Source organism: Corapipo altera, unplaced genomic scaffold (assembly GCF_003945725.1).
Source record: "Corapipo altera isolate COAL_440 unplaced genomic scaffold, ASM394572v1 1, whole genome shotgun sequence".
Lineage (NCBI taxonomy): Eukaryota > Metazoa > Chordata > Aves > Passeriformes > Pipridae > Corapipo > Corapipo altera.
The window spans coordinates 11,379,933-11,404,740 of NW_020884873.1; the positions used below are offsets into that span (position 1 = coordinate 11,379,933).

Consider the following 24,808-nt stretch of genomic DNA (forward strand, 5'->3'; position numbering starts at 1 on the left):
AATACTAACACGCTGATTTTCCACCTATGAGCCAGACCATTCATTTTTTCCCCGAAGGCAGGAGTCTGAGTCCTCCCTGCCCTCTGGACATCACACGACCTGAAGCCCGGTCGGTGTCACTGCTGCCCAGCAGCGGCCCCACGGGGCAAGAGCGACAACACCACAGAGCATCGGCCGTGGGTGCACGGTGGGATCCTCCGCCCTGACCTCACTGGGACCTTCTTATGTATAAAAAAGACGGAATGAATGATCACAGCTGAGCTACAGCACAGTAGGAGTGATTCTGCAGAGCTTCTGCCACACCTACAGCCCCCACTGAAGACAGGAACCTGTGATGACTGCTCAAGCTAAGAGCAGGGGCTTTCAAGTATTACACTATATTGGTGAATCTATGAGGTTCAGATCAGTTATTTCAGGACTGTTTTATTGTTGGTTTTAAATAGTAGCACTCTTTCTGTCCTTTAGACATAAGCACCCATCTCATTGGCAATATATAAACAGCCAGTTTTCTCCTTCCCCTCTTTCACTGGAGCCAGAATCATGTAGAGCATAACGTGACTGTGGCTCAGATGACTGTGAACAGCTAGGTGAAGGACACAGAATGGCAGGAGTCATAAATCATTTCATACTTACGCTAAATTGGTGGCATATAAGCTGAGATGGTGCAATAATACAGGAAAATTTCAGACTTTCTGTCATCTGTAATAAGAAGCTGACTCTGGATGGAATTTCCACAGTTTCCACTATGTAAATTTTATGAGGAAAATGCCTACTAAGAATTTTTTCAGCAATATTTTATAACAAGTTTTGCAGTGACATTTCAAAATAAAATACCTTTATTTCCACACAGGGAAACAAAAGCTAATACATCAAGACATGGAATAAAAGATAAATCAATATTGGCATAAAGAGACTCAGGCTCTGCAAGTGCAGCTGTGCTGACAAAAGCCTTCTCATAAAGGCGCAGTAATGACAGCAAACTGAATTACCTTATGAGTACAAGTCACATTGGTAAACACTATAACACATTTCAGCAAAATCCTTCTGTCATACAGATGGTTAACCAGCAAAACTTTACCTACAAGAATTAGCAGGATCTATAGCGTCACAAAATTTCAGTTTCAGAAGTTAAAAAACCCCCACGAGTGTTTGTTGTTTGTTTGTGTTTGACGGTGGAATGGACTAGAAAACTGCAATTGTGAAAAGATCAATAGAAAAAGATTTAGTGAAAAAATTTTGATGAAGTTTGGCACTCAAATTGTAGTCTACTGCTAGGTCTGTGAAATACGAGATACCAGTATGATACTCTTAGACACTTACATACTCAGGAAATAACTTTTATGTATTATTTTCTGTGGTATAAAATAAGACAAGAAAGATACCATGGAAATAGAAATGGAATTTAATTACTCCATGCTGGTGCCTTGTGGGCTGAGCAGGTTAAAAATGAGTTTAAGAATGCATGGGAACTTGATAACCAGAGTGAAGCCACAAACTTTAACTTTCTCTATCTATTTTAAATACTGTCAGCACTTGGTAGTCTTCTAGATCCCAGTTACAGTATACATGAAACTTCAAGTCTGCAAAGGAAGAAACATAGAAGAATATAGACATATAAACACACATTTTATTAAATTACTTCTGTTCAAGGTCATGGTTACAGTGTTCTTTAGAGATTAATTCCTACATGAAAGCAAAGCTCTCATAAGAAATGAAAAAGATGTGGAACCTTACAGATTTGATTAAATAGCATCAGATTTGATTTAATAGCATCATTTTAGGAAAATGGGAACAGCGAGGAAAACACACTAAACAAGCAATGGCTGCTTTTTGCACTTCCGTAATTATGGATGACAATGACGACAAAATCTGGAGTTGCCAATTGCACTTGAGTGGATTTGTAAACTATTTCTTTGGTGTATAGTCCATTCTGAAGAATTCACTATCCAATTGTTCATTCACTTTTTCAGTCCTTAAGTCAGGGAACATTTCAGCATATGATGGTTTGATTGGCACCTGTGGCCCATAAAATCATTTATAATTTAAAGTATTTAGATTATTCCTGAAACAGTACTACTCTTTGTGAAATTATATTATTATCCTAATTAGGACTAATTATTATCCTCAGATTTGTTTGTGTGTTCTTGGGGTTTTTTTCTACAAACTGAAATTCACTAGGGATGGGCTTGAATTTTAATCAGATGGAAAATTAATTTTTTAAGCAAACTCTTTGTTAATTTTATTTCTTCTCCAGTCCCATCTCCAGAGATACATCACCAGACTCTGACAATTTTAGTTGTTGGAATATAAAATAATTTCAGCTTCAGTGAACATGCTGCTTTGTTCACTTTGTTGTGATAAAAGACAGTATTTAACCTAAGGTTGCTGTTTTAATCTTTAACCATAAAGAGTCATGAGTCAAAACAGGCAGTCTTATCTGTCTACTCCATCAGTACAAGTGAAAACAGAAACTAGAAATACACTAATAAATTCATCAATCTGTCTCTATCACACTATTGACAACAGTAATAGTGTTTGGCTAGCCACCAAAACACCAGTGCTTATTTACTTCAGTCCTTTAGAACGACTTTTGCTCTCAGGACTTAGGAATGAAATCTGTTTAGAACAGTTTCTGTAGCTGTACGTCTTTTAAATGTAACATGGAAAATGTCCATGGACATTCATAAAAACAGGTAATGATTTCAGCTAGTATTGTAGTTTCTCACTTCCACTCAGACTGGGAGCTGTCTGCAGAAGTTGCTCACAAATCACATTATTTCTCAGTGAGCAGTAGAGGCTCATGAGGCACTGGGCAGACCCTGCCTTCATGACTGTGCTTAGGTTTTGCAGAATGATGATTACAAATTACTTTGAACCAAGACCCGTGTTTTACAGCTCATTTAATCTGAAGTCAATTAACAGTATTTTTTCCCAATGAAATACTCATCATGCTGTGGTAATCTCAATAGTTTGTTGAGTAAGTTCCTGTCTTCTAAAAGATGTGGCTCTGGCTTTTAATCACATCACTGAAGCCACTGTGACTCCAAATCGATCTGGGTGAAGTGACCCACAAAAAATAGTCAAAACATTTTGAGCCATTTCTCTTCTTCAGAGCATTTTTTTTTTTTTTCAGGGAATATAAGGAATGAAAGGAAAAAGCCTCACTGCTTTTGTGTACTGATGATCTGGACATGAGATCTGTCAAGTAACTCTTCCACATCCTTGGTCCTTTCTTGCCCACTGATTTCAGTGGAGTATCTACCCCTGAGAGAGCCTTGTGCCACAATGACAGTTCTTGTGTCTTACAGTGGTCAGACACAGGAGACAATCCTCACACACAACAACTGCACAAGGGCTGGGGTGAGCCATGTTCTCACCCCAAACTAGCATTTTGTCTATTTTTGTCTGACTAGCAGAGTCAGCACTTTGGGAATGCCTATGTAATAGTTATATTTGTCTGATCCCTCGAGGCTATGTCCACAAGCTTAATCCACCTACTTAAATTTGACACAAGTTGACGTTGACAGGTCTTTGTGACAAAAGGCACTGACTATCCTCATGCTCTTTGACATATGAAAGTATCTTTAATATGTTCCTGTTACACAAACAGATATCATACCTGTATCCATGATGGTGCAGCCATAGTCCTGGTTTCCTTTTCAGGTAAACGGGGGATAAGTCCTTTGATCAGACTGGGTGATATTCTGAATCCCTTGGCTATTCTTCACTGGGTTGTAAGTGATCTGTATATAACTGAAGGCAGACATTAGTGGAGGAGACTTTCCTCCTCCTTCCTGTGAATGCCCCAGGCCAGTGATAGTGAAATGATATCTTTGGGCTTTCTGCAAGCCCTGACTTCATGCTCAAGGTCATTTTCTTCACCTAAAGAAAAAAAACCCAAAACCCAACCCACTACTCATTTTCCAAAATCATTGAAAGTTCCTAAACCTACCTAAAACAAACCTAGTCATGAGTAGAGTTGTAAGATGAGAAGGGTTATTCAGGTAGACCTCATTCCCAGTATGCTTGTTGATAAGCTGTAGTTCTTGAATGGTCTGAACTTCAAGTCTCCAAGGTGCTTTGCATCCAGCACAGTAGTAGGGTAGGACCTGGAGACTGTTTTAGAACTGTCAACATGCCTAATTATGATTACACTTCAGTGAGGAAATTAATATATATGATGTCAGGGAGTTTCCATGCTTGGTGCTGTCAGAGAAGCCAGTGGAAGTGGGAATTCAGAGATCTTGAAAACTGGCCACACACACAAACTGACATCTGTATGTCAGTTCCCTGCCAAAGCTTCTTGTGGCTGCTGCAGGTCAGATGTCAGCAACCAGACCTAAAATGGAACTGAAATTTTAAATAATGATGGTCCCACTTTAACATGGCTCTTAAGCATTTCCATAACTTAAACACATTGGTAATCTCATGGAAATTTTAAGCTTAATTATCTATGTACATAGCGAGATGTTTTAAGTCTTGTTTTATCTGAAAAATTGAACATAGTAAATGTGAAACAGTGATAGAAAATTGTTGGTAATGGGCCAAATTGCATCTCCTGCTGATTTTCAAGAGTGTATGTGCACATGTATAATTATAAATCACAAATAAAAATGTCATGGTTCTTAGTGCTCATATCCTATGTCAAACTGGATCCTGAATGCATCTCATGACATGGATAAGTCATGAAACATTTCTGGAGATGTTATCTAAGTGGCAGTTGTGCTTTCCCTTTATTTGCTAACTACACTTCTTAATATACTCTCCTTTTCGAGTAGCCATGTAGAGAGGACTGTTATGTTAATTCCCGTTCTTTCTGAAGAATTTCATAGAGTCAGATGCATTACAAGTTTCACAACCAATGACTAACTCAAGGTTGTTGTTTAGCATGACACAACCCACTGACGTGCAACATTCTTGGCTTCTCAAACAAAAAACTGTAAAGAAGAGACCTCATGTCTTAGAAGCTGCGAGGCAGCAGTTAAGTTTAGTTGGTCAATAGAAAGTCCAGTGGACATGGTGGTATCAGTTCAGTGGCAACTGGACCTTCAATAACCTCTTTTCCCTGTAGCTCAAGAGGCATCATTGCAACCCAGTGAACAGCACTTCTCCAAAGGGGTTGAGGACTGTGTGCTGGAGGCAACACTTTCTCCACCACCAGCCCCCCTGACAATGCCTCAACAGAGCACCATATTAGGCAACGGGCTGTCAGGAATGGCATCTGGGGACTCCAGTGATCATGCCTCCTAGGGAAGGAGTACAACCATAAGCTGCTGGTTGAGTGTACAGAACCCTTTCCTGGCTGACAAGCTTGTTGCAGAGGTCAGCCAGAGAGGGCTATCATTCTTTGGGGAAGTGGAAACCACTCCGTGCTATTAATGGGTTTTTTCCTGGCTGTCCTCAGGAATGGAGCTGTAAGCCAAGCATGACCATGAAAGGGGTTGTACATGGCCAAAAGATTATGTTGAAGTATCTCCCGTGTCTCTGTCACACTCAGTGTCTGGAACTCTCCCCTTTCTTTTTCTTCCTACACTATACTTCAGGTCTCTCCCTTGAGCTCAGTTCTTGCCTCAGTTTTCTCAGCAATAGTCCAAACAGTCTAGAACAATGTTTTAGGAAAGAAACCACTGACTTCTTGGTTTGGCTTCAGCCATCATCCCATCACAGAATTGCGGAGTAGCTGAGGTTGGAAAGGACCTTTGGAGATTATCTAGTTCAACCTCCCTTCTAGGAACAGGGTCAACTCAAGGCAGTTGCCCTTGAGAGTACTCAGGTTTTGAATCTCTCCTTTTGTGTCTGCATGTATAAGATGAAGTTTAGACTATAATAATAGTGTTTCAGGTCTGGTTTGTGCTATAGATTTTGACTAACATCTGTGCCTACTGCTGAGTAAGGCAGGACTTGAAAGATGTGTTGTTTCTGAGCAACGTTACTGTGTTGATGTAACCATGAAACACCTCTCAAAAGGAAAGAAAAATTTTAGGCAAGCCCCTCAGAAATCTCGTAAGTTTTTCATCTGAATCTGGAAAGTGCTTTATTTGTTGAGCTTTTGTTTATACTGGTGAGCCAGGAAGAATTTTCTAATTCAGTGTTCATAAGAATGCTCCCTGTTTCTAGGTATTAAATTTCACGAGGAAAATTATGCACTCAGTAATTTTCTGCTGTGACTTTTTCATGCAAGAAATATATTTCCATGCCATAGAGATGTTATTTTATTCTCAGTGGAAGTAGTGAGAAATGTCATGGTGGCAAAGTGAATATATTCCAAGGCATACTTTTTGTGTTGTAATTTTCATATTTTCATATGAAAATTTTTCATATTTTTCTAGGCCACAAAACAACACTTAGTATGTTAGAAATTAGACCAGAAAAAATAAATTGCTATGAACCTAAGATATTTTACTGTTATCACACTCTGTGTGTTGGTCTTTAATATACTTCTGCCTTTCATTCTGTGTGATGGGTGCTGTGACCAGAATGTACAACACTAGCTCTTTCCCCATAGCAAGGGTTTCTCTTTGGAATCTCTACAAGGATTTGCTATTGTATCTGTGTGTGTGACTGAATGTTTCTAAATCACATCAAATGCACACAATCAGCTTAAAATTATATTTGCACTAAAAATATTCTTCTCTTTTAAACTTTAAATGGATTTATTAAGAATGAGAAGTATGTTTTAGTTATATTTAGACCTGAGTGTAGAGGAATAGCCTTACTCCCATTTCTGTGTGACAGAGATTGAAACTTTATTTCCTGAATATGACCTGAGGTGGGACCCCAAAGGTTAATACCTATAACATGATAAAGGTTAGTAAGAGCTACCTACTGTTACAGTTAAAGACTTCAACCTTTTAAATCTTTGCTTTGTTCTAAGTAGTTAAACAGTAAGTCAATGAACTAGTTCCAATAAATATTGCTGGTTTCAAATAGTTTAGAGTCCCAAAGCTTTTAAATGTTGGAAATAATCTTCCTCTAATGTTTTAAAAGTAAGTTTTAGCTAGTCAAGTTGTTCTTCTATTTTAGATGGGAGAATATGTCATCCCAAAAGGATAACATTTAAATAGGATAAAAAATCTGGTTTCTTTATCACACATCTGATTGGGAAGTGATTTATATTAAAAACCATAACTGAAAGAAAGAATACCCAAACATACTGTAGGTCCTACTCAGAGAAGATAAACTGATTTTTTTTTGCTCTGAACATTGATCTCTAGATCTGGTGGTGTGGTGAAAATGAGATAAAGGTCTCTGGATTCACTCTGCATGATCCTCCTAATTTAATGGATCAATTACACTTCACTATTAAAGTCATATCAGATATTATATTGGTGGAAATTTTCCTTAAACATAAGGTATTATCTGACAGAAGTATAATGATGTGGTTATACCTTTAAGCATAGGTTTAAGCCCAATTGACTTAAATAAATCAAACCCAAATTTGAAATTCAATTTAGATTCCGTAATATTCCAGAACTGTCCTAAACTATAACTGCCAAAAGGTCCTGAAATGTACTGGGTCCCAATTAATATAAATACATGCAGATGACCTGCAATCAAGGAGAGACCTTATCACTCTCTACAACTACATGAAAGCTGTACCTGAAAGGAAGTTGTAGACAGGTAGGGGCTGGCCTTTTTCTCCCAAGTAACAAGTGACAGCACAAGAGGAAATGGCCTCAAATTGCATCAGGGGAGGCTGAGATTGGATATTAAGAAAAATATCTTCACTGAAAGGGTTGTCAAGCACTGAAAGTGGAGTCAGCATCCCTGGAGGTATTTAAAAGATGTGTGGGTCTGGTGCTTAGGGTCATGGTTTAGTGGTGACTAGTCAGTGCTGGGTTAATGGTTGAACTCAATGACCTTAAAGATCTTTTCCAACCTAAAAAATTTTATGATTCTATGAATATTATATATCTCCATACTGAAAAATTCCTTGGCCTATCTTCACAGAGCATAAGCTTTAGACCTCTGACCTTGTCACTCCGAAGTTGTCATATATTGCATGCATGAAAGTAAAAAAAATTTGACAACTGCATGAAAATATGAAATGAACCCAAACTATGTCCAAAGTCAACAAATGCATATTAAATGTGTGAAAAATATTTGCTTTTATTTGAAGCTCAATATCTGTCTTCTTTCCTCATTTTTCAGAAACTGAAAATGAAAGTGCACCGCCACCTCCAGGTTAGTGTAAAAAACACTAATTTGAGCTGTAACCCAAACAACAGTTGCATTAGACTAGATACTGCATGGCCATAATGTGATTTGTGTTCATTGTCCCTTTGAAAGTAAGAGGACAGTGAGAAAATAAGAAAGCCTACCCAAGTAAAATGTTCTCACTTCACTTTGCCTGAATGTTGATTGTTCAGACTCAGTTTTTGTTTGTGAAAGACTAGTTGTTTGCTTCATATTGCACAGGTCCTTCAGGATACAGGTAAATGTTAAATTCTTTGGCTAAATTATGCTACCTTCTTTGATGCTGGACAGCATTTAATTACCAAAATATTCCCTTTCATTTCTCCTCAAAAGTACACTGTGAGTAAACCTGACAGAATCAATCATGGGATTCATTTCACTTAGTTTTAGCCATTTGAAAATTAAGTGTCTTGTCTAAGTAGTTCCACAGTGCTCCACCCATGACCAGTGGAGCAGATCCTGGGTCATACATGCTCATCCAATGGGCATTTCCTGGACAACCTATCGAAAATGTCACTGGACATCTGCATATGGGCAATTGTCCTGAGAAGCCTGATTGTCTAGAATGGAGTGGGTAACTTCCAGGAGGACAAAATTAGGTGACCTGAAACTTGCTCATAAGGACTAGAGCTTCAGTTGAAGTTGAAGATCTGCGCAAAGCTGCTACATTCTCTTTAGTGGGAGTTGGAAAAGTAGGGAAGCCTTTGCTTTGTGGCATTGAGTAGCTTAAGTAATATTGCTAGATATTGGTTAATATACATATACATTATGCATGTCTAATTTATCCATTTTGTGAGTTTTATTCTCTCTGTAGCTACCTAAATAGCAATTCCCAACAGAACAAATACTCTACAGGTGTTAAACCTTCATTTACTGACAATCTTGTTAACTGGCATTTTAAGAGGCTGTTCAAGATGTTTTTGTTTCAACAATACACGCTTTCATTAAAAAATGACAAAGGTAGTAGTATCATTTGCCACAAAGAGTTTCATGTTTCAATAATCCATGTATTATTTTTAGGTGATGAACTCTTTCATATTGCATATATTTGTAAGGAAAGTTAATTGACATTTCATTAATGATGGTTGTATTTAACTCAACTGTAAAATTTGTACAGTTAACATTAAAGTAATTAATTTCACACTGAGGCTCTTACCTGTTGTACTTTGTACTTGAATTCATGGTTTTCATAAATCTTAACTTGGAAGTAGAACTGAATTAAGAAACAGCTTTTTGTATACAAAGTTTTACATCTATTAACATCTATTAACATTTTCAAATCATTAACATCTTTGTTTCTACTTAAAAACACAGGATTAAATACAAAATCATTTCTGTAACCCCCTTTCTTTTCCTCATACCTGTACTTCTTCAGTAAAGTAAGTAGGGTGTCAGCAGGCCTTTATGGTTAGGCACAGACCAAACTGGGATATTTCTAAGCTGGAAGTGTCAGTCACTTCTAGCTTCCTTCTGCCTAACTCAAGATGCTGTCATCTTGGATTGCCAAGTGCTATCACACAAAGAGGGAAGTTGGTTGTTCAAGAATCCAATAAATAGTTTATTGGACATAATCAGCATCTTGAACTGCACTCACTTACAATGGGAAAACAGTGTAAGTGCTCCTTCTAGGTCTCCATGTCAAGCCATGATATTGGAATAACCAGACCTAGTGAAGTTTTCAGATGAGAGGTAGACATTCTACCACCTGCCAAGAACAGTGAATTCTCCTAATCCCAATTCCTGGTGGGAAAAGAAAGTGTTACTGTAGCAAAAGTCCCATTAAAAAGGAACAGGCTTGACCATCTAGGCAAGATGGACAACCTGACAATTGGAGCTTGGAAATTTAGGAAATATGGACAGAAACATCCAGAAGTCTGTCATACTTTCAGAATGTGGATTTGCTTTCTAAACTTCAAGTTTTGTTTTCATAGTTACCGTGGCTACACACACGAGAACAAGAAATCAGGGTAATCACAATATCAGCTGGCTCTTGCCAATGTTTCCTCCACGGAATAAATATTATCTTAGCTCCATCTTGATAATGTCAGTCCATTGACCATCACCCAAACCCGTGTTCTGTCAGGCAGCTGACAAGTAAGTTTGCTACAGAAAGTCATTGTTCAAAGGTAATCGGATATTGAGTGTTTATATCTTGGAGACAGCACAATTCATAGGATTTGACAAGATTCTAGATGACCCTGTATGCAAATTGAATGAGGTAGGAAACCAAAGAGAACAGGAATCCTGTCAAATCCTGAAACAGAGAAAGTGTAGAAATTTTTATCTTCTTGAAAGTACAGTCCAAGGTTTCTCATACATCTGAGGTCAAAAATAAATCACATTCACCTGCTCAGAGTAGAGGACAGGCTGGTAATTCTTCTGATTCAGAAAACTAAATACAAATAGTATTTTAGGAAAGACTGTTGATAATTATGATGATAAAGAATTAAGAAACCCCTCAATACACTCTCTCTGTACTTTGTCTTAAGGATAAACTGATTAGTGTGATGGAGCTCTGATACCATTAGTATTTGGCAGTATCTCATGTCTGATCCAATGCCTTTCTAATTAACAGTGCGATGTAACTCATTTCAAAAGCTTTTACAAATAAGCCCAAGAACAAGAGACAAACAATTGTTACTTCTAAAACACCTAGAATTTTTCTTCCACTGAATCCAGGAACATCAATCTTACATGACTTGTTCAAAACATGGAAATTGCATTGATAAATGCAATTGAAAGGTGCTTTAGGGGATTGCAACTGTATATTACATATACACATATATCAATCATTCTATAGTGTTGTTTTTTCAATACTGGTAGAACCTAGAATATGACTGCATTTTTTAATGCTGTGTAAGTTTTTCTTTTTACTTTAAGATCCTCTCAAAAATATACTTGTAATTCCTACACAGAACAAACAACACCGCAGGAGGGTGGAAATGAAAAGGGTAAAGGTAAGTCTGAAATCATATTTTAAAAATTGGCAGTAAAGGCAACATTTCTAAATGCAATTCTGAGGCTGAATTGCTTGAGCTTTAATTCAGAATTTTGATATTTTATTTCAGAAGTGTGATGCGAAGCTTCCTAGATCCTTTTCGTGCATGACTTAGCCAGCACAAGGAAATTACGATACTTATATTTTCAAAAATTCTGCAAACAAGAGTGACACTTTAGCAACAGTATTTATACAGATTGTTTAATTAATAGATCAAATTACAAGTGATTTGCATGAGCAGAAAGCCATGTTTAAATGAGCCTGGATGTTGCCACTGACCAAGCTTGCAAAAACTCAGATATTGTGCACATTGGTGGCTTTTAAATGAAGTGGACAGTCTCCTGCTGTCATTCTAAGCTGTTTCTGTTCTACCACAGAAACTTGATATTGTGTGTTTTATTTTGCAAAAAGCCCTATAGATTTTTTCATCTGAAAACAGAAATCACACATTCATCTTTCTGTCCTCACTAGGAACCCAACATTTGAGCTCATTACAGGTTCTGAAAAATGTCTTTGAGGGCTGTCGGCTGTGAACAGATAACTGTTCCACTAGCAATGCATGTAAAAATCAGCTCCAGTTTTAATATATATTTTTGTGCTGCTAAGATTAGGTTCCAGTTCTGTTGTCATTTCTTCTGGTTACTAAGATAATTTTTGAGGAAACTGGGCTAAATTCCTTTCGTTTTTGTAGGAGCCCTGACAAAGTAGAAATCAAACACCCCATCAGCTTATTTTGAAATTAATGATCTTTTTTTTTCCTTTCATTCTGATAAAAGGCTAAACCAGACCAAGATATACTTACAACTGATGCAATGCTTGCTTTTTATTTGGCACGGTTATGCTTTCTCATGGCAAATCAATAAATGGCTTGCTTGAAAATGGGTTCTGGCTTTTGGCCTCTTCCAGACAAAACCTTGTCTTATAGACAGACTGGATGCCTACCTGATACTTGAAGATTCGTTTGGCAAAGGCATGCATGGCTATTTTTTTCACTTAAGTAAAAATATAAACACTGAGAGTGTGTGGTTAAAGTACCTTTTTGAAAATAAAAATGGTGAACCAAGATTCAGTGCATGTTATTTTGCCAGTTATCTTTGCATTGAGCAATTATTTTGACACACAAAGTATTGTGTGAGTAATCACATCTGTCATCTTGGTAACTGAAACACAATTCAGGAATAATTTGCATGCCTAATGATAGGAAAAACAGATGAAGGTCTTGCCTCAAGCTATTCCAGCAGTTAGTTCTGCTTGCTTTAATTTTGACATGAGAGAAATGTTTGCTCCCAAACTGAACATGGATGGTGTTTTCCCCACTGCTCATGAGCCTACGTTTTACTGAATAAAAAAGAAAACATGGTAGGTAACTTATCAAATTCTTCTATTACCTTCTACATTATTATGTTTATGTTTTGAAGTTAGTGAAGGACACAAGTATTTAATAACAGGAAAACTGTTCCTCCTAAGAGGAACCATTTGGTGCTAGGAGGATTTTACTACCAAAAAAAATTGTTTGGGATCCTAGTATGGAAAATATTTCCAGTTTCAGTCCATGCTGGCAGCTGCTGCCTCAGTAAAAATTCCAGTGAAAGTCTCAATACTAGTATGTAGATGACCTTCTGCCATGCTCCAGTGAAACTGTCACCTCTGCAAAGCAATGTAGATGTCATTGTCAGGCATTCAGTAGTAATTTTTTGGGAAAAGTTAGTTATAGTGCAATTGTTCCTATTAGCTCCTGTTTTGTTGCAGAGTATCACCTAGTAAGGGAAGGTATATTTTCTTAGAGTGATTTCTTCATGTTTGTCTGCCAGAAGAAAATCTTTTTAATGGTGAGCATAATTCACAAAATGGGAAAAGTTTCCATTCTTCCAATCTGTCCAAAATCATATACATATCTAGGAAAGAAAATTTGGTAGTCCATGTAAATCCCACAGCCCATAATTTTCAACTCATTACTAAGACAAAATTAAGATCAGAAGTTAGGAAGATAGAGTATAACTGTCTATGTGTCTGTTTTGCTGTTCTATTTCTTTTTGGTAGCTACTGTCTGTGTGAAGTTACAAATTTGTGTTCCTTTGTATTCACTGTAAAGTCAAGAAATGGCAAAGAGTGCAATAAATTCTTTGTGTCTTGTGGTTATTACAGTATAAACAAGTAGCTCAGAGCATTAGACATAAAATTTTCTTTCATAGAATAAACTAGTTAAAAAATATCTGAAATAATGCTGTAAAAATTCAGGATTATATGATCATGCATTTTATTTTCAGAGAAAAAAAGTGACTCAGCAGAAATCCCTCCAAATTTACTATGTTATCTTATATTCATTCAATTTAAATGTTTATGCCTTTGTTTTGAATTTTAGCATTATCTTACAGATTGAATATTGTTATTATTTTGTTCCCACTTGCTGGAATAATAATAGAAATTTAATATCAATTTGCTCATTCCTTTTTTTTTTTCAGGTCCCATCCAGCCATTAAGAGAGCTACTAAAATTTCTGCATGTTTTACTGATCCCTTTTCTCTAGGTTTCATTCAACCATCTACTAAAATGTTTGCATGTGTCACCCTTGTATTTTTCCAGGTTGCAATTATCCATTCATCTCTCTACTAAAACTTCCATTGCTGTATGTATGCATTTCATTTACCATTTCCAAAGTGCCAAGTCCCCTTGATGGGACTGCTGAGTAATCTTTGAAAATCAGATGGGTAATTGAAGTCAACTAAATTTCAAGCTCTCAGTCTTACTGTGCTCAGTAATTTCAGCATAAACCAAAATTATTCAGCTAGTTGTTTGACTTACTCTGTATTTATTACACACCATGAAGTTCACACTTTGTTGTGTTTACCTGCCTCCTGCCTTAGTCCTGAACAACAACTCCAGGGGGCAGTAGCACAGATAAATTTCAAGGTGCTCTGAAGTCACCTGCAGGTGCAAAACAGTGTGTCTCCCCTGTTCATTGCTTCACATATATACATACACCTGCCACTTCGTGTGGTGGGTTTCAAATCAGGGGAAAGTAGGTCTAAAATTCTGGTTACCAGCAGTTCATATACAGATCAGTAATTATGTTTTTTCTGTCAGATTTTTTTACATTTTATGTGTCACTGTTCAGAAATTTTAATATTGAGGTTACTCTAACTGTGAGTATAAAAAGGTTTTTGTATTAGGTACTTCTGAGATATGGAGAGTTCTTTTGTCCAACCAGTCTCTACTCTTAATGAAGCTCAGCCTGGTCCTCAGTTAATGTTATCATTTAGATACAAGGCAAAAACCATAAATACCCTATTTGTCAATGAAAATGTACCATAGACAAAGAAGAAAGATCTCTATAGAGTAATACATTTATCAACCTATTATGGATGACTCTTGGCATAAAACATATTACTAAATATATTCCATTAAAAGTTTACTTGCAGAAGATAAGGATAGTAAATTAATGATCGTAGTTCTACTGAGAGATTTGATATTTTTGGTAATTGTTTATCTTTAAATGTAATTCATTGCCAACATAAACCATCATTCATCACATAAAGCAAATGGGTCATAGCTGTTTAACCAGTAGTTGGTCCATTTTGTCCTAGAAGCCTGAGATATAAGGAGTGATGGATTGTCAATTACCCATTTGTTGAAACAATCCTATTTTTTTTCATACTCTTTCCCTTTCTAACACATTCAATTGTGCTTTCATTTTGATGCTTCTGAAAGGTTTGTTTGGGTTAGTCTGTTTGTCTTCAATGTTAACATTTTGTCTGAAAAATGGTAGGTTACCCTGGAGAAACCCCAGCAATCCCCCTGCAAAACTAATAATATCTTTTGTGGGTTTTAGCTCTAAATTATTTTAATTTAAATGATTAAATAAAATAAAAATCAGAGTGGTCCTTTCATAACATGATTATCATACATCATCACGTAGGATGCATCACATTGAATGTTTTATGCTGCTCTTAATTATTTTTTTCCAACCAGATGGCTCTTCCAGCCATCATCAATCAAAATGGTGACATTATTGACAAAAAGAGACTAAAGTACACTTTATGCTCTCATGATATATGGAGAAAGATTTACAGTGGAATTACTAATCCTTGCATTCATTTAGTTGCTAGCACAGTATATTAAAACCTCTGACAAGACTTTGTCATTATTGTGCTTTCACTGAAAATCAACATCTTCAACATCTGCTTATGGCATTGGATGATGCAGGTCATGAGAACTCTTCTATTAAAAGAATGTGGGGTTTTTTTGCTAAGAATAAGAAAAGATTTTGTAAGATAACACATTAATCCTAATGTGCAGGCATACCTTTTACAACTCTCATTCTCCTCCCAAGAGATTTCTAAAATGAAGTTTGCTGAATCATTAAAAAAGGAATGGGTAAAATGTTATGGCTAAGTACTTAAATTCTATTAACAGACTTTTAATTAACATTCAATGGTTAAACAACCCCCAAAAATCAATATCACAAGTGTTTATAAAAATGCAACTATACTTTATCTGTGCTTTTGTCATAGTTGCTACATTTGTCCATGAGAAAATATAGACAAGTTATAACTTAAAGGTCAAAATCAAAGGATAACTTCAGATTTAAATTTTGATTATGGAAATCCAAATCAAAAATCTAAAAAAATATGACCCCCAAAAAAGTACCTTTAAATATGAGGTTGTTCCTTTCCAGCTCTCTTCTCCATGTTGAAGTGTTCTTCAGATTATTTTCTGATACTGTATTAAAAACATTGTAACTTTATCTTATATATGTATTAAATACTAAATATATCTTGTTTATTCTTGCCTTTCAACGGATACATCGGTAATTTTCTTTTCTTTTACCATTAGTTTTTTAAGACACTAAGACTTTTTGCTTATTTTTATCAGAAACTGAGTTTTCTAGTCAACATCTAAAATTCAAAGATATGTAGGTGACTCCTGTAAAGATAGTCTTTACCTTATTCTAGTTTTCTAATAATCATGATCACAGTATTTCAGTTTAATGACAGTTTCATGTTTTTCCAGGCTTTTGATTTTTGTAAATATGTACTCTCTGTGATTAAAAATTTTAAAATATCTGGTTACCAATTACTTGTAGTGATTTAATACCTGGCAATGGTCAACTTCTAGTGTGATTAAAAGAAAAGTCCAACATGATGACAATAGTTCTTTCCTTAAATTATTCTCCTATAATGTGGAAAAAAATGAGTTGTTTATTCCTTGCATTTTAAAATTATATTCTAATACAGAAATTACAAAGTTAAAATACAGGGGACTATTTTTAACGTTTGCATATCTTGATTTAATAATGCTAAATGCATGTATGGTGCGCATTTTAATTGCAGACACAGTCACCAGAGAAATGGCATCTTCCTCAGGTTAGATATGTGATTGACCTTCATTTCATTGTGGCTTTTTCTCTTGTATTTACTGTGGATTACATCTCTAACAAACAGAATCACTCTGCAGCTTTCATATAAACTCATGACTTAATAACAGATCACAGTCCACGTCTCATTTTTCTTTTACTTGCTTGAAACATTAAGGTTTATCATTTCAACTACTGAATTTTGCAAAGCTTTCCTCATCAGTTTGAAGCTTCCATTGTGAATGCTTATGAATATTGTGATTTCTTTCCCTTTCTCTTGCAGGTTTTACATTTTCATGTAGTTGTTTTAAAGCAGATGATCGTCTGTGCTTTCAGTTTCTTTACGTACCTTCTTATTTGTATTTCTTTTCACAGATGAAGATGACACTTCAGTTAGTACTCCACCAGCAGGTTAGGACTGTGATAGTGCTTTGAGTGTGTATGTATGTATGTATTTTTCTCTTGAGTATTAATGAAGAACGAGTCCAAACCACTGGACTGAACTTAAAACATACTTAGAGAAAAAGGTTTTTACAGTGGCCTACATTATATTAATCTCTCTTCGGAGGTACAAGACTTTAATACTAGATAAGTCCCTTTCCAGTTCTGTCTTGAGGTTTTTGGTAGAATTTCTACCAGTGGAAGGTAAAATATTTGTTAGTAGATCTGAAAGCAATTCCAGATAAATAAATAGACTATTTAAATAATTCAAAGTACTGCCCCCCAGATAAATATTGAAGAACATAAATTCATCTGTTACCTGGAACTACACAAATCATGGAAAAAACATCAGCCTCATGTAACCCTTCTAAATACAAACTACTAAAAAGGAAATCTTGAATGGGAATTATACTAATTTAAATTTCCTACACAAAAAGGGGGAAGATTTCTGGTTTTTTTTTTTCTCAGTAGTTCATTTTTTTCTGGTATTCAAGTAGTTTCTCATAGATATGGTCCTAAATGTTTAGTCTAACTTTCATGAAGAATCAATGTTCTTGAAACCATAATGATCTGAGGTCAGTTAAGCTATGATCTCTGAGCTGGTATCACCTAAATTGCTCTTCCCTTTCAGATGGGATGTCTAAGCCAGCGGAAAGAAAAAATTCAGGTGAGACCTCCTGAAAAACACGATGAAAGACTCCAAAATTACATAATAAAAATATTATTTATTCTGAATTTCTTAAAGATAATACTTTATTTTATTTTCATTTTTTAGATAGTAGCAAACTATAACTGTTCAAATGTTTCTAAGTAGCAGAGCAAGCAGGTTTCTGGCAGCTAAACCAGGAATGAGAGAAGGCCCTTCTGCACAGGACAGGACATGTACCAGTATTTCACACATACATACATACCTATCTATCTATATCTATTTCTGTATAGATAGATACATAGCTGTTTCATTCCTCCTCAGCCTACAGGGTGACAGTGGCTTACCTGAATCCCAAACACGGGTCCTAGGAGACTGTAAGACAATGGCTTCTGCTCACACCTCAATGGACAGTGAGGAAAATGTAGCAAAATCATAACCTCTTTCTTCCTACCCTGGCAGGATTTGCAGCCTCTGGAACAAATTGAGCAGCAGGTACTTCAACCATGGTTATAGACCTGGTATAGCCACCTATACCAGTCCCTTCAGCCAGCGTCAAACCCGCCTTCTGTTCTGTTTGTTTAATAATTAGGAAAATGTTAACAATAAAGGTGATGATAATATTTAGGTGTTCTTTTATGTGGTACCAAATTAATGATTCTGTGTATGCTTTTCCCATTCATTAATATTCTTTTTCCATTTATTAATATTCTTTTTCCATTTATTAATATCCTTTTTCCATTTCACCCAGTAGTGTGTTAGGTTTGTTACTGCACGTGACCAGGTCCTGTACTGAGCATCATCACTTCATTCTGTTCCCATCAGTAACCTTCACTTGCTCTTATGTTGTTTCCATATACTACCATGTAATACTGGCATAATCTAAACATTTATACTATAAAGAGAGTATATATAGACATGTATCTATATATATATTTGTGTTCATGTATGTTTGTGTATGTGATTTCATACATGTGTATGTGTGTTTTCATATATGTGCATATACATGTGTATATACATGAATGTCTTTACCTATGAGAAATATTGTACAAGCAGACATATAGGCACACTACCTAAAATTAACTGAAAGACTGAAGGACAAAGATTTTATACCAAAGCTATCTAGAATTTCTATATCTTTTTAACATTCCTAATAGACTTTAGGATAATAAAAACAGTTTGGTTGCATTTTCTCATGGTTGTCATGAGTTGTGTTGCATTTGTGAGTGATGGAAATTTTCATGAGTTAAAAAGGTTCCCACAGCAATAATCTCTACATAATAGAAAGACAATTCTGACTTCTGGCAAATGAATTTCTACAAAAAAATACTGAGCAGGGAAAGGAACTTTTAATTTCAGGACCAGGGTTTGACTAAGTGGGAAGTGTTGTATGATGGGTTCCTCACTTATGTTAGTTATGAAACCAAAACTAAAAGAGCATTATATAAACTATAAAAAGCTGACTTCACTTTTGAAACAATTAGAAGTTCGAGGGAAACAAGGGAGAGGCAGCTCTGGTTTGAAAGAGACAGATGGCCTTTATTAAGTACAGCTGTGCCTTTCCTCATTTGCCCTGCTCTTCAGGAGCACCATGGCAGTACTCAGTTTCCCCTGTGCACTGGGGGTAACTCCTCACAGAAAGGAGATGTGGCATTTGGACTGCAAGTCAACAAATGGAACACACCAAGGAGCAAAAAGCAAGAGAATTTATACATTGGAGTCTACATAAACCTCCCTATCTAATACATAGTTACCACCTACCTTTTGCATAATTGATTAGCTTGCACAACCTAATGTGTCACTGTGCCTGCGTTGGCCTCTTCAGGGGTCTCTGGTGGTTATGTGGGGAGGTGCCCCCTACTCAGTTTTGAGCAAAGTTCAGTTCAGGACGCACAGAACCCCAGGTTGAGTGCCAAAGATGTGATCTTCTCAGACAACTGCCAAGCAGGTAGCAAAATACAAAAACTTTCCATAAACATTGAACAACATCTGCTTAACATGCCTGGTAGCATCTTCTTACATTCAAAAGAGGGGAAAGGTGAGAATGATACCATCAGGTTCTGTCTGCAACAGAGATCAAAGGAAGGGCAGGGTCAGCGAAATCTGCTTAAAGACTCAGAGATTAAAAATACAGAGAATTCTACTTAAATGACAGTAGAAATCTACTCTCAGTAGAAGAGAACAAAGTTAAGAAGTAAGCTTCATACCTGCCCTATTTTGCAGACAAAGAGGAAGGACCAACCTGTACAATTGACTCAACTGGAGAGAAATCCACTGAAACAATGCATCGTATGTGGGTTTTTTGTGCTTGTAGCTGTTTGTGTTTTCAGAACCTCCATCTCTTCTGAAAAACAAAGAGCTGACCTTTGTGCATCGCCTCTGTAAAGCACTCATGGTTGAATGCTCAAGTTGCTCAGTACCCATCTTGGCTGATCAGGTTCCCCTCTCTTCCTCCCTGATAGTTTCATTTTCTCTCACCACAGAGGTAGCGTTCTTGCAGGAGCTGTACACAATGTGACAGCCAAGCAATGGATGTCAGTGTGAACAAAAACTTACATATCTTTCAGGACATCTGAAGAGAGAGGTGATAGGGCTAGAGAGTTTAGTAAGTTCAGGTAAGTGTACTTTGAAGGGAGTAAAACAAACTCAGATGATTGATATTTCCCCCTTTCTCTGCATCTCAGTATGGTCTCTTGGAGAAGGAGCTCCAGAAGAGTCAGAAAAACGAGATGACTCCCAAAGATCTACTTTATTCGTCGAAAAACCTCAGAGCGGTACAGTGAGTGTTGGTAAGTGCTTAGAAACAAAATCAAAAACCACTCCCAGAGAGACAGGCAGAGCTGGGAACGGTAGGTGCCATTCCTGTGACGCTCAGCTTCTGCCCTCAGCTGCAAGTATTGCTGCTGGTTTTAGCTGGATGTGAACTCCACCCTGAAGGAAAAAAGGACTGTACAGAGAGAAGCAAACCCCAATCGTTTAATTCAAGACAAGCTCAAAATCTATTAGTTTACTGAGCACAATGGTAAGAGGTATAGTTTCTGGATAAGAGAGCTGGTTTCTGTGACACTGTTGGCTGTACTCTTACTGATATATCAGGAAGATCTTTCCAAAGATCTGCAGCATACCTTCGAGATTGACAGGTCACCTTCTGTACCCTACAGCTCTGCATAAATTAGCAAGTAGCCTAATTGGAGCAGCTGCCCACTGTAACCATTCTGGGGGATTTGCTCTGGACTGGCTTTGGTTCAGAGTTCAAGCACTCTGAGGACTTTCTGTGTTGCGAACCACAGTACAGTAAATGAGGATAGTTAGGAGGTTCACTGCCAAACTGTGCTCCTGAGCCATGCTGCCATGGTAAGGTAGCCACTCCTAGTAGTAATGATGAGAAGTTCAGGGCAGGTTACTTAATATGCCTGTTATTTCATTGGGTGCACAAAGATGTGGGCAGATCTTGGGATTTTTTTTTTTTTTTGCCTGTTATTTTTCTCAGTTTCTGCATAGAAAAGGGGATTTGAGGAGGATTTATTTAACAAAGAAATATAAGGGCTTGGTTGTGTTCTCTTATGGATAAATGTTAGGATGGAAACTGATCAGGGACTGTGCAGTGATCTTTTGAAAACTGAGATAACATGTACTATTCCCAATTTGCTATTTAGAGAAAACTCTTTCCTCTACCTTCTCAGCTTAAATAATTGATGATAAAAATGCATGAACCACTCCAGGCTTTATTTTCCAAACTGGAGTTTATCCATGTTACAGCTGCATGGTAGCCTGTGGTTCAAAAGAACCTGTGCTTCTTTTGAGCAAGGAAATTCAAATACTAGGAACAATTCACCCATGAGAACATGGAGCTTTGCCTTAGATTTATCCCACTTCTCAGTGTCCTAAGCTCCACACTGACAGGCACAGAAAGCTTCCAGACCCAGAATCACCAATGTCTGTATCTCTGCAGTACATTCATAGTCTGTGTGACTCCAGTTTACGCGTACTGTTGTGGTAGAGTACATGGAGACCGAATGGAGCAGGAGTGAAAGAAACTTGTACAGATGTAAGTGACCAGCCACATGTTCCTCAACAGCTGCATTATTCTTTCCTCTTTTTAAAAGGTGGGAATATTACATTTATAGCCAAAGTGGAAGCCAAAGATCTTCTCCGAAAGCCAAATGTTAAGTGGTTTAAAGGAAAATGGATGGACCTGGCCAGTAAAGCGGGGAAGCACCTGCAGCTGAAAGAGTCCTTTGAGCGTCACACCAAGGTATGTCTTTGCTTTTCCTTCTTATGGGGGTGAAGCTCCAAAGAGAGCTTAAAGGTCAGTTTAAGACAACAGGTAGAAGTTCAAGAGCAGTGGATTCTAACCCTGGCTTCCCCACAGAGATTTCAGTGATGATCTCTGAGCCTGCACAGAAGCAGACTTTTCTGCTCTAACAGTGCAGGACAAGTAGCGGTGGGGAAAAAAAGTTGCCATTTCTGGGTTCCAGATTCTTTTCAGAATCCATTATTTGAGTTATTCCTTGCTCCTGGTTTAGAACTGAAAGACTAATGTTTTAACTTTTGCTTTGTATGAATGTATCCCCCACATTAATTAACAATTATATTTGATTTTTAGATTCACACATTTGAGATGCATATCATCAAAGCTAAAGAAAACTATGCAGGGAACTATCGCTGTGAAGTATCTTACAAGGACAAGTTTGATAGCTGCTCTTTTGACCTTGAAGTCACTGGTAAGGTTCCACTTGTGTCTGTAAAGTTTTATAAAGATCTCTCTTTTTTTTTTTTTTTTTTAATTTGAAGTGCAAATTCATTTTGTTTAGAACCTTTAAATGGAGTAATGCTAAAGTGAACATTTTTAGCATAGAGCTCAGAGAATTTTTTTAAATGTCTGTAATTTATTGTTTAAATTAACATTGGGATTGGACATTGGAACATGTGAGATAGTTATCCAAAAATCAGAAAAGCTGGCAGGTAAAACTAATATGGAGTTCAAATCGGGCTCTGGCACACAAGACATTTGATATCTGCTTGACAGCCCAAGGGGTGTAGTACATGCCTATATGTACTCAGAGGTCAGCAAGGCAGGGGCAGCCTGGCTGCAGCCATTCACTGGCTGTGGATCAGAACATTTAATCTGATTCAGGCTGGCACAAATGGGTAATTGCCTCAAGGGGGCTTCCTCCTTGAACTGAGAAATAATGTGAGTCTGTAGGTGTAGAAGAAACTCTCTTTTCTCTGATGCTGAGTGTACAGAGAAAGCGCAAGATGCAGGCAGGAGAGAAAGTATAAGAAATGGGAAGATGAAAAGATCAGAACCTCTGTATAAGGTAGGAAGGGGAATGGAGAGAAACATCAGAGAAATGTCTCCTATGCAGAACTGCAGAAAGTAGTTTAGAGAAATACATTAATTACACTTAGCTTAGCACTGAGCACTTTTGCCTTCATCAAAACTTAGTGTCTTAGTGAGAACTTAAACGGGAAGCACAAACTCTGGGCACTTAGCAGGAAATGGAACAAATTTCATATTCCTAATTACGCTGATTATATAAATTACACGAATTTTAAATTGTGTTTTTAATTCTTGAATTACCATTATTTCATAGAATCTTCCCAAGCTGCTCAATCCATTGACATCAGATCTGCTTTCAAAAGAAGGTAACTTCAAACAGTGATGCCGTGAAGCTCCTCAGTAATGGATACCGGTAGCATAGACAGAACTTGCATCAGACAACTGTATCAAGTACTTTAAAAAACTTGTTTTGTAAATACAGATTAAAGAAGTGGGATTTAAGGTAGCTGATAGTGGGCAGAATGAAATAGTCACAACACATAGATAGTACATCTGATATTAAATACTCTACTGTGAAATTACAATGTCATTGCTTTAAGGAAAGAATGCATATTTAAGGCAATTAAATATATGTTTCTTTAGCAGTTTTAAAAAATATGCTTTCATTCACTAAAATATTCTACTGCATGTTTCCTGGAAGCTGTCAGCTACAATATGAAAGATCCTGGGCCCAACCCTGATTAAAAGCAGAGAAAAAATTCACATTGATTTCAAGAAGACAGGACCTGGTTTTATGTTATCTTACAATAAACAGTAAAGTTCATCATTACTATATTACATCTATATATATATATAAAATCTACAATATAATATATTATGTTGCAGAGAATGTAAGATAAAGTATTGTGTCTTAAATTTTGTTACCTTTCTGATAAAATAGCAACTCTAACCAGTATAGATGTCATCTTTATATGTTGAAATATGTAAAGAAATATAAAGAAATATACAGAAATATTCAGAATGAAAATGTTTTACAAACAGAAAATGAATGCAGTTTGTTAATTTACAAGTAAAGCTGTAATTCCAAAGTATCTACTTCTATTTAGAGGGGTTTAATTTAAAGAGAAAATGCAAGAGATATTACACTCAAGGTGCACTCCTTTCTTCAGCACATTTAAAAAAACCTGCAATAACTACTCTGACCAAGCAGATGAGGTATCTGAGTATTTTCTGATTTTCTAAGTAATATCTTGCATGCAAAATTTGGATGAAATATTGGCATCATTTCAGTTAAGATTTGCAGTATTTTGCCCTTTTTACAAATATTAAGGGCATTTCTTTTGTCTATATTTGCTCTATGATAAGGCAATCCTGCTTAAGGTCACATTTTAGAAAGAAATGCACCTTCATAGAACTGTGATTCTATCTGTAAAAATGTACAACGGACTGTTTCTTCTTTTTTGTCACTGATTCCTCCCTTCATTTAGAGAAAGATTAAATCTAAATATAATGCTGTAAAGAGTAATGCTCTTCAATCAGTGTTTGACACAGCTATGCATTGTTAAAAGCACCACCAAGCAATGCAAATCTTTGTTTTCTATTCATAGCAAAAGATCAGCACAAGCCCTTTGTTTTTATACACATTCACTACAGAAATGAAAAACAAAGCTGGTTGTGTTGACTAGCTCACATTTGTTTGTGTTACTGAAATCTAACACAAACCTTGGCAAATTTATGTATTCAGTTACAAAAATTTGCCATCAAAATATAATAAGAAACAATACAAACCTCTGTGTTATTTTTCACAAGTGCCTACGGAAACAAAATTGATGTGAAAAAGGATACAAGTTTGTGTTGATTTTATACAATTATTTGTGTGTCTGGACAGTG

At 36.5% G+C, this 24,808-nt stretch overlaps 1 protein-coding gene across 4 annotated transcripts in view; it reads left to right on the top strand.

Annotated features, from left to right (window-relative positions):
• The window catches only part of MYBPC1 (myosin binding protein C, slow type), a 91,026-nt gene that overhangs the window by 12,486 nt on the left and 53,732 nt on the right, over positions 1-24,808 (top strand). For 3 of the 4 annotated variants that reach the window (XR_003531120.1, XM_027664663.1, XM_027664653.1), the window contains exons 2-7: positions 8,152-8,184; positions 11,112-11,153; positions 20,319-20,423; positions 21,741-21,889; positions 22,241-22,358; positions 23,232-23,283. Coding sequence is in view for 3 of the 4 variants with exons in the window: in XM_027664663.1 (XP_027520464.1) it covers positions 8,152-8,184; positions 11,112-11,153; positions 20,319-20,423; positions 21,741-21,889; positions 22,241-22,358; positions 23,232-23,283 (499 nt within the window). In the remaining variant the exon portion in view is untranslated. Of the gene's footprint in view, positions 1-8,151; positions 8,185-11,111; positions 11,154-16,922; positions 16,959-17,619; positions 17,656-20,318; positions 20,424-21,740; positions 21,890-22,240; positions 22,359-23,231; positions 23,284-24,808 lie in introns of all 4 variants that reach the window. The other variant, XM_027664675.1, reaches the window with a different exon arrangement.